This window comes from Pan paniscus, chromosome 14, assembly GCF_029289425.2.
Source record: "Pan paniscus chromosome 14, NHGRI_mPanPan1-v2.0_pri, whole genome shotgun sequence".
Lineage (NCBI taxonomy): Eukaryota > Metazoa > Chordata > Mammalia > Primates > Hominidae > Pan > Pan paniscus.
The window spans coordinates 39123551-39133933 of record NC_073263.2 but is presented as its reverse complement, the minus strand read 5'-3'; the positions used below and the strand labels follow the sequence as shown (position 1 = coordinate 39133933).

General features: G+C 42.3%; 1 protein-coding gene across 1 annotated transcript in view; it reads left to right on the top strand.

Moving 5' to 3' along the window:
• The first annotated feature begins 337 nt into the window (after positions 1-337).
• The window catches only part of LHFPL6 (LHFPL tetraspan subfamily member 6), a 258878-nt gene continuing 248832 nt past the window's right edge, over positions 338-10383 (top strand). The window contains exons 1-2 of the mRNA XM_003806909.5: positions 338-827; positions 2322-2880. Of these exons, the coding sequence (XP_003806957.1) occupies positions 2496-2880 (385 nt within the window). The 5' untranslated portion in view covers positions 338-827; positions 2322-2495. The remainder of the gene's footprint in view (positions 828-2321; positions 2881-10383) is intronic.

Below are 10383 nucleotides of genomic sequence, written 5' to 3'. Positions count from 1 at the left end.
TTCACCGCCTTCCAAAGTGACCACTTCTCAAAAGACTCCTCAAATCTCAAAGGGGCCACTTTACCCACTCTTCAAGGCCCTCCTTCCCGTCTACGGCTTCTTGTAACGGCGGCAGGAAAACAGGAGCATAAACCCGAACAGTAAACCCAGAAAAGCCCCAACAGGCAAAGTGTGTCATCTTCCGTGGCCCCTCGGGGTCACCCAGGAAGACAAGCAACTTTCTCCCACACTTCTCGGTCTGTCTGCCTTCCCCACTCAGCTTTGAATGAGACGCAGGGAGAGGGGGCGCGAGAGGGCTCGTGGCTAGGGGAGGAGCCGCGAAAGCTGCCCCCGGAGGTGGGCCTGGACCCGCGCGGACAGCGGGGCACCCCCCACTCCCTTCCCGGCGCTCCAGGAACGTCCCCGGTGCGTCCTGGGTCTGTCTGCGCGGAGTTCCCCGGGGCGCGAGGGGAGGGGACTGGAGAAAGAGGAGGGCCGGGCAGCGGAGGGGAGGAGGCGGTGCGTGCTTCGCCTGCCAAAGGGAGATCCGCTCCTCTGCGTGCGATCCCCGGCGCCCGCGCGCGCCCACAGCGCTCCGCCAGAGCCGCCGCCGCGGACTCGCAGGGAGTGGGGGTCTCCGCTGGTGCCAGCCCGCTTCTGGAGACCCTCCGCCTCCTGCCAACCCCTGCTCTTCCAGGTCGGGCCCCGGGGTTCTGCGGCTGTTAGGGACAGAGGCAAAGAAGGGCAGGACGGTCTGGTTTCCCGTGGATGTTCCCGCCCGAGAAAGACAGCAAGTTGTGTGTGCGCCCGGGACGCGGGAGGGAAGGTAGCTGCCGCCCGCCAGCCATGTAAGTAAATCACTCCGCTGCCCCGTAGGCGTGGGCTCCGCTGCTTTCTCCCGGGCTCGCTCTCTGCCCCGGAGCCGGAGTTGGGCTGCTCCCGGGCTCCGGACTTCCTGAGCTCGGCGGATCCGTCGGCTCTGCCTGCCAGCCGCGTCCGCTCTTGGCGTCTGCCTCCGGGGGGTGCTGCCTTCCCATCCTTATCCCCTCCCTTCGTCCAGAGCCGGCTGGAAAATGCCTCTTGCCCCCTTTTAGAATGGAGGGATCATTGTGTGTCTCCATGGGTGGAGTGGCTCGGTGAGGCCATGGCAGGGGGCTAAATATGGGCTTGTCTTGGCGAGGGCGCCTCACCGCAGTTGGAGATGGGGGCCGCCTGCCCGCAGGCCACCCCCTGCTGGTCTTCCCCAGCCTCGTGGCCCAGATAGATCAACTTCAGCCGCTGACTGCAGTTGACAAGATTAGAAAAAAAAGTAGTAGCCGACCTCCCGTTTGAGTGACATCCAGAACTGAAAATGGGCGGTGGTTAGAGAAAAAACGGGTAGGGGCGAGGTGAAGAAAGGCGGAAATTTGCTATGGACCCTGAAAGCTGGAGTTAGGGGTCCTGGGGGTGGAACTCTAGGGTGGATGGGCTCTGTGCTTCTGTATTCATTTCTTTATAGAAAGTGTGAGAAATGGTTAAGGAACTCTTTTTGAAAGGCTGGGGTGGAAGTAAATGCCCCTGGAACCATTTGGATGACTGGGGTTTGATGTAGAATACTGGGAAGTATGGATTGCTGTTCAGATTAGACAATCATTCGGGGGGGAAATGATTGCAATAAAACTGTTGGAATCAATGAATCAAAACTGCATACTCAAAATAAGTCATACACAGGCATTCTTTTACACTAGAAGATGTTAAGACTAAAGAAGTTCTGAAATGCTGCTGAATGAGTACAAAGAGTGTCTGGTAATAGTTCTGTACTGTGTGTGCCTCCGCAGACCATAATGCTTGTTAAATTTATGGTACTCTGCAATTGTGAAAAATTATCCTAATTAGTTTGTTTGGCTCATGCAGAGAGTTAATGCACCCTTAAAGGGACACAGAAAGGTTGCAACAAACTATGAGCATGAACTTGCAAGCCAAAAAACGGAAATCATGGCATGGTTCATTTTATTTTAATTGTTTATTGCCCAGTGAAAATGCTACATTACTTTTAATGTGAGTATATAATATATAGAATGAATTCATTGGCCTGTCAAATAAAAATCAGGCGTTTCTTTAAGTAAATAGCTGTCAGAGTTAATTTGGAAATATTTATAGAAGATAAAGACATGAAAAAGCTTTGAGCTGGTTTGACAAAAATCGAGTTATGGAGAAGTTCATAGAGAGAATTAGTTCTTCCCACTTTTAAAGTGTTGAGGCAAGTCTCAATGTTTATTAATTGAAAATTGTAGACTAGCTGAAACAGTGTTATCACTTCTTTTAATGCCTTTAATTTTTAATGTTTCCTGTTGTTTTACCAGGGACCATCATCTTTAGTGCAGAGGATGGAAAGTTGATCTTCAGTAAGACTGAAGATCCATTCGGCATTACGGAACTGTGGATTATCTGTGGGTCCCTGGTGATTTCACACCTTCATTCACTCCTGCAGTCCCTGAACACTTACTTGGGGTCCTCATTGCCCTATCTGGTGAAAGATGGCATCCAGCCTGACTTGTACTGGAGTAATCTGGGCTTTGCTGTCTTTTCTTTGTGCTGCCACCTCCTGCGTGGGGTTCTTTATGCCTTACTGGCTCTGGGGATCACAGCTGGGCAAGCCTGTGTCCTTCGGTACCTTCCGGAGGTGCTCATATCCTGTGCATGATGAGAGTCGGCAGATGATGGTGATGGTGGAGGAATGTGGGCGCTATGCCTCCTTCCAGGGCATCCCCAGCGCAGAATGGAGGATCTGCACCATAGTGACCGGCCTGGGTTGTGGCCTCCTCCTCCTGGTGGCGCTCACTGCCCTCATGGGTTGCTGTGTTTCCGACCTCATCTCCAGGACAGTGGGAAGAGTGGCTGGAGGAATTCAGTTTCTTGGGGGTAAGTGACTTGCTGAGCTTGAGTTGTTTACTGGAATCCCAAAGCAGTATTAAAAGTTATGTTTCAGTTGTCTACTGAGATTATTATAAATGACACCTGGAATGCATAAGAGAAATAGATTTGGAATGGCTTTGATGATAGGTTGCCAAAGTCAAGATTATTGTCAGAATTGCTTTACAACTTCAAGAGTTCTTAATTTCTGTACGTATACGTCACTGGCCTGCTAAGTGCCACCTATGTGAAACAGTAACATCTAGGTTGTTTGAGGTGTGGTAGGGGCGACAGTTTGGATTTTATAGCTTCTTGTTCTTTATGTTAAACAATAGACAATTAGATTATCTGTCTTCATGGAATCCTCGGGTCTTTAAAGGTAAAGATTTCACAGAAAAGTGGAAAAGGTTTTTGATTCAACATTGTTATCATGAACCTCTAATACACTTTGGTGGATGCAAAATTTACTCTTGCCCAATCTTAAACTCTATTTCTAAATAAATGTTAACTATTTTAAATGAGAGATCAGTTTTATATAACAACTATGAACTTAACTATTCTACAGAGATAGCTATCCACTTAATTACCTTGTTGGGTCTTAACTTTCCTGGGTGATCTTGCTGTGGAAAAAAAGAAAAGGGATATTTAGCAAATGATGTGTGCTTGTCCCAGATGGACTGGATAGTTTCACTAACGCCAGAAAAGGTTTTATTTTTACTTGGATTCCCTCCAGCAAGTATTGCTTCAATATCTTTGGTCATATGGTTTTAATTGTACTTTATGTATTTTCCACTGTGCTTTTCACCTCCATTCTTCAACCTGACTGGCTGAACTTGTCTGATTTACAGTCCACCCTGGTGAAATATGACAACCTCCATAGATAGTGCAGAGTGAAGGGAAATAGGAAGCCTGGAAAACTTATACAATGTATTTGGAACTTCATTACAAAGTAAAGGTCTGTTACTCCCTCATTTGGTGTTTTCTTACAGTCTTTTGTGAAGAATCCAGAAGAAGAAAAATGAACTAAAAATGAGTAGTTGTGAGATAGTCTCCCCATATTAGAGAACCCCAATGGATTATTTCAGAGTATTTAATATAAAACTTTCAAGTAACATTTTCAGTAAAGTTTAATTCTTCTGCTGAAAATGCAAGTGGCAAAGTTTTGTGTTTTGAAATGAGATAGAAAGTTTTGTTTTAAAGTGAGATAGAATTGTCCATTCTTTCCTTACTGATGTAACTTTGTTCTCATTTGGGTTTTTTCCCATTGGTTTTGCACCTTAGTCCCTCCCGGGAGGCAGTGTGGGGGACCTACCTGTCATCTCTTTACAGCTTCAATGTTTAACACTGACAAAAGTCTTGCATGTGATATGTATATTTACACAGGTATGTACTTAAAACTATTAGGAAACCTAAAGAAGTTGTCATTGAAAGTGGAAATGTAAATTCAGAGTTTGAAAACTTACAAATTTCAAGAATAGAATTAATGCCAAGAGTATTTAAAATTTTTTTCTGTAAGAATAAACTTGGTCTGCTGTTTGTGTTTCACTTGGCTCAGGAAAAATGCTTAGGCAGTTTCATTTTCTCCTCTTATGGTAAATATTACTTTCCATTTTTCCTTCATTTTAGGGCGGGGCCTGCTATTATTTCTGGCAGAACAGGAAAATGCTTACAAAGAGAAATCAGTTTTTATTGATTATCTTTAAACGTGTAATGAAGGAAGGCAACAGGAAGTGAATCTGAGACCCATGAGATTTATGGTTCCTTCCCTAAGCTATGTATAGATTTTTTTTGAATTATATAGAGCTAAATGTTCTACTTTACAGAATACCCAAGGGGACAGACAATTGGGGAAATTATATGTATTTTTAAAGAACCATGTTTTTTTCTTTGTGAGTACTTTTCATGAACTCTGGCTTGGCAAGAGTTACTGACATTAAGCTAAGAGTATAATTTGTTAGTAGCAGCTGGCCGGGTGCGGTGGCTCACGCCTGTAATCCCAGAACTTTGGGAGGCCGAGGCAGGTGGATCACGAGGTCAGGAGATCGAGACCATCCTGGCTAACACGGTGAAACCCGGTCTCCACTAAAAAATACAAAAATATTAGCCGGGCGTGGTGGCGGGCGCCTGTAGTCCCTGCTACTTAGGAGGCTGAGGCAGGAGAATGGCGTGAACCCAGGAGGTGGAGCTTGCAGTGAGCCGAGATGGGGCCACTACACTCCAGCCTGGGCGACAGAGCGAGACTCCATCTCAAAATAAATAAATAAATAACATAAATAAAGATAAATAAAATTTGTTAGTAGCAGCTGATATTCTCTCATTTCTCAAAAATATTTCTTATACTGGCAAAAATAATTCTGGATGTAAAATCTAAGAGGGTTTTACAGAATCTCACCTCTCGAGGGCACAAGTAAACATACCCATTACCAAAGATAACAGTAAATTTAGAATTAAAAAATAACTTGAAATATGGAAAAAGTTTTAAAGAATCTGCTGTTTATCACTGTTACTTAATGGAGACCAGATGACCAAAAAAAAAAAAAAAGCTTCGAAAATAATTCCCTAGGTAGCTTGTTCATTTCATAATTGTTTGGGTTTTTATTCACAAAAACTTATGCAGTAAGTAATTTTATTTTAATAAATTTTTCCTATGATGAGTTGGGTTTCATAAAGACTCGGCAGAATGCCAAACCAGTGAGTTCTATGAATCTCATAGACTGCCATGCTTCAGAAATGTAATCAACATACAGGGAACTTTGCTATGAGGCAGATTCTCCTGCTAAAAATGATATGCCCAGGAGGGTTATGTTTAGCTAAAGTTAGGCTGCTCCAAAAACAACAGGAAGCAGGAGAATGGCAAAATACAGAGGCATCCTGCTTAACCCCGCCTGCTGTGTCTAGAGTTTGTACATATGGTATAACATCAGGCAGTAAAACCCCTGCAGTACTTTGGAACAAGTTAAAAGACAAAATGTCAAACTTAATTCTGAATCTTCTTGCTATGGTTGGTTAGAGGTTAAAATGTCAGCTGTCAACTGATAGAGCAATGTAAAATGGGGCTGCCATACATGGATATTTTCTACCTATAGTAGGAATACCTCAAGGAGTCAGTGACTATCACTTTTCCTGTGGTAATCTGTACAGAAACTTTAATTGCCACCATCTCCATTTCATATTATAAGGTATGTTTATGTCTAACTTTAAAGAACCAGTGTGGGTTGAGTTACCCTCAACTGAGTTTTTAAAAGTCATGTAGAAAGGCTGTGGGGGAATACAATGTAAAATAAAAATGTTAACATGTATATAGTGTGGTAAGGATGCTAGGAGAAAATAGAGGCTTTAATGTTTTTGATTGGTGAATATAAAATTGTGTGCTTTCAAATACCGTTTTAGTCATTAAGGACTTTAACAGAATTTTAAAAAATTAATATCAAACTTTTTGGTGCACGTATTAGTAAGATTTACATGCCCTGCAAATGATACACGTAAGAACGTTGTAAAGACATATTAAGCATATTTGTAAGTTCTGTCAGGTGGTGCTTGCAAATGTCAGAATCTGAATGTGTACATTTCATCTTAAGAAACTGCTGGTGCAGTAATGAGGAAGTACCAAAGAGAGTCCCATATTTATATTATTCCATGTTTAGTTTGATCGTTAGTCATATATACATATGAAATGCGTGTGGAATGCTAATCAGCAGTAAACCATTACCTTTCCTGCTTAGACACTGTTCTGTTCTAAGAAGCCGGAGATCATCTCAACTAATTGATAGTTAAGTGCTGCTGAAGACAGTAATGATGTCAGAATGTTTCTTTGAGCATCCCTTGCTCTATGTTATGAAAGCGTCATTGCCTTTTCAGAGTCTCCTTACTGTAGAGTTCCACCTGGGCCTGTCTTTCATGACTTGAGGGAGACTGCTTGGGACTCTTGTTCCCTTGCTTTACTGTAAACCTGACCTGTCATATGATATGCCACGTTATGCTTTTCTTTATATCCAAGCTCTCTGCCAAGTGACAGCTGAGTAATAAGCTAAATAATGAGTGTTGGCATATTAATGGGCATAGTGGCTTTCTGTGACAGTGTCTTAACTGAAAACAGTTGCTCTAATTTAAAGAAATGTAGAGACTGCTTCTTAGGTCACTTGGGGAAGCAGGCAGGGCTCTTTTTTTTTTTTAATTATGCCTTATAGATTACTATAATAACTACTCTTGTTTTATTTGGCTCACTCTAACCTATGATAGAAGGTCCAGGTGAGTTGTCTTGAGTTTTTAGCCAGCAGTTTTTAAACTCTAGTATGCATCAGAATCACCTGTGGGACCTTTTAAAACACAGATTGCAGAATTTCTGTCAGTAGATTTGGTGGAGTACCTGATAGTTTGCACGTCTAACATGTTTTCAGGTGATGCTGCTGCTGCTGGTTCAGAGACGACACCTTGAAAACCATGTTCTGAGTTAACCATTTCCTATTTAAGAAGATGAGACTTCTGGTAGTTGGCTTACTTTCAGAACTGAGTTAAAGTGTAGTTGTGTCATAATCTGCTATAAACCTCTCTAAAATTGAGCTATAAAGGGGGTCTGCCGCTGTAGTTTGGTATTGATTTAGCACATTCTTGTTCCATTTCTCTTAGTTCTTGTCACAACAAGTTGTCTGCAGTTCTCTCTCAGTGCATATTATATATAGATACATACATATATGTGTTATAATATACGAATTATATATAACATTTCCTTTTATTTATCATTTTTTAATACCAGACACAAGATTTTAGATATGAAGTATTCAAAATAAGACCTTAATACAACTTCTGAAGTTTGCATGCAGTGGATTTTCAGTAAGAAATTGTTAATTGAAAGATAGGAAGACCGTACTATAGATCACATGGATGGTCCTGGACGTCCCTTGGCCAGCTCTGTACAGTCATGTACATCTTGGAAACATAGAATGATTAGGCCAAAAGGGCACACTAGGAGCCAGTCCTTCTGAATTTCTCCTGCAAGGTAGAATGGCACTTAAATCAGCTTTGACTAATGAAAAGATCTCCTCGTCTTCAGCACCTTTGGGGAAGAAGATGATAAACTCTTGCTCAGTGGTCATACTTTCTAGGGCCACAGACCATGCCTTTCATCACAACCACGAACACTGATAATATAAAGGAGCAAGCTTGAGATGGAGGCCTACATGGTGAAACAGTGGGAGTGGGGCTTTGCCAGCCAGGAAGGAATGAAAGGGAGATGCATGCTGGGCGCGGTGGCTCACACCTATAATCCCAGCACTTTGGGAGGCCAAGGCAGGCTGATCACCTGAGGCCAGGAGCTCGAGACCAGCCTGCCCAACATGACGAAACCCTGGCTCCACTAAAAATACAAAAATTAGTCAGATGTGGTGGCATGTGCCTGTAGTTCCAGCTAATCTGGAGGCTGAGGCATGAGAATCACTTGAACCCAGGAGGCCGAGGTTGCAGTGAGCCGAGATTGTGCCACTGCAGCCTGGGTGACAGAGCAAGACTCTGTCTAAAAAAAAAAGGAAGAAAGGAAGATACACTGCAGGCGGCTGACAGTGAGCACCAGTGAGAGCATGCACTCTAAGCTCAGGATTTATTAAAAGCAAGGATGTTGAGGAATTAATAAATCTTTTATAATATAGAGAACACAAAATTTTATATGTTTGTATCTAATAATGTTTTTATTTTTATTTATTTATTTTATTATACTTTAAGTTTTAGGGTACATGTGCACAATGTGCAGGTTTGTTACATATGTATACATATGCCATGTTGGTGTGCTGCACCCATTAACTCGTCATTTAACATTAGGTGTATCTCCTAATGCTATCCCTCCTCCCTCCACCCACCCCACAATAGGCCCCGGTATGTGATGTTCCCCTTCCTGTGTCCATGTGTTCTCATTGTTCGATTCCCACCTATGAGTGAGAACATGTGGTGTTTGGTTTTTCGTCCTTGCGATAGTTTGCTGAGAATGATGGTTTCCAGCTTCATCCATGTCCCTACAAAGGACAGGAACTCATCATTTTTTATGGCTGCATAGTATTCCATGGTGTATATGTGCCACATTTTCTTAATCCAGTCTATCATTGTTGGACATTTGGGTTGGTTCCAAGTCTTTGCTATTGTGAATAGTGCTGTGATAAACATATGTGTGCATGTGTCTTTATAGCAGCATGTTTTATAATCCTTTGGGTATATACCCAGTAATGGGATGGCTGGGTCAAATGGTATTTCTAGTTCTAGATCCCTGAGGAATTGCCACACCGACGTCCACAATGGTTGAACTAGTTTACAGTCCCACCAACAGTGTAAAAGTGTTCCTATTTCTCCACATCCTCTCCAGCACCTGTTGTTTCCTGACTTTTTAATGATTGCCATTCTAACTGGTATGAGATGATATCTCACTGTGGTTTTGATTTGCATTTCTCTGATGGCCAGTGATGGTAACCATTTTTCCTTGTGTTTTTTGGCTGCATAAATGTCTTCTTTTGAGAAGTATCTGTTCATGTCCTTCGCCCACTTTTTGATGGGGTTGTTTGTTTTTTTCTTGTAAATTTGTTTGAGTTCATTGTAGATTCTGGATATTAGCCCTTTGTCAGATGAGTAGGTTGCGAAAATTTTCTCCCATTTTGTGGATTGCCTGTTCACTCTGATGGTAGTTTCTTTTGCTGTGCAGAAGCTCTTTAGTTTAATTAGATCCCATTTGTCAATTTTGGCTTTTGTTGCCATTGCTTTTGGTGTTTTAGACATGAAGTCCTTGCCCATGCCTATGTCCTGAATGGTAATGCCTAAGTTTTCTTCTAGGGTTTTTATGGTTTTAGGTCTAACGTTTAAGTCTGTAATCCATCTTGAATTGATTTTTGTATAAGGTGTAAGGAAGGGATCCAGTTTCAGCTTTTTACATATGGCTAGCCAGTTTTCCCAGCACCATTTATTAAATAGGGAATCCTTTCCCCATTGCTTGATTTTCTCACGTTTGTCAAAGATCAGATAGTTGTAGATATGTGGCGTTATTTCTGAGGGCTCTGTTCTGTTCCATTGATCTATATCTCTGTTTTGGTACCAGTACCATGCTGTTTTGGTTACTGTAGCCTTGTAGTATAGTTTGAAGTCAGGTAGTGTGATGCCTCCAGCTTTGTTCTTTTGGCTTAGGATTGACTTGGCAATGTGGGCTCTTTTTTGGTTCCATATGAACTTTAAAGTAGTTTTTTCCAATTCTGTGAAGAAAGTCGTTGGTAGCTTGATGGGGATGGCATTGAATCTATAAATTACCTTGGGCAGTATGGCCATTTTCACGATATTGATTCTTCCTACCCATGAGCATGGAATGTTCTTCCATTTGTTTGTATCCTCTTTTATTTCATTGAGCAGTGGTTTGTAGTTCTCCTTGAAGAGGTCCTTCACGTCCCTTGTGAGTTGGATTCCTAGGTATTTTATTCTCTTTGAAGCAATTGTGAATGGGAGTTCACTCACGATTTGGCTCTCTGTCTGTTATTGGTGTATAAGAAT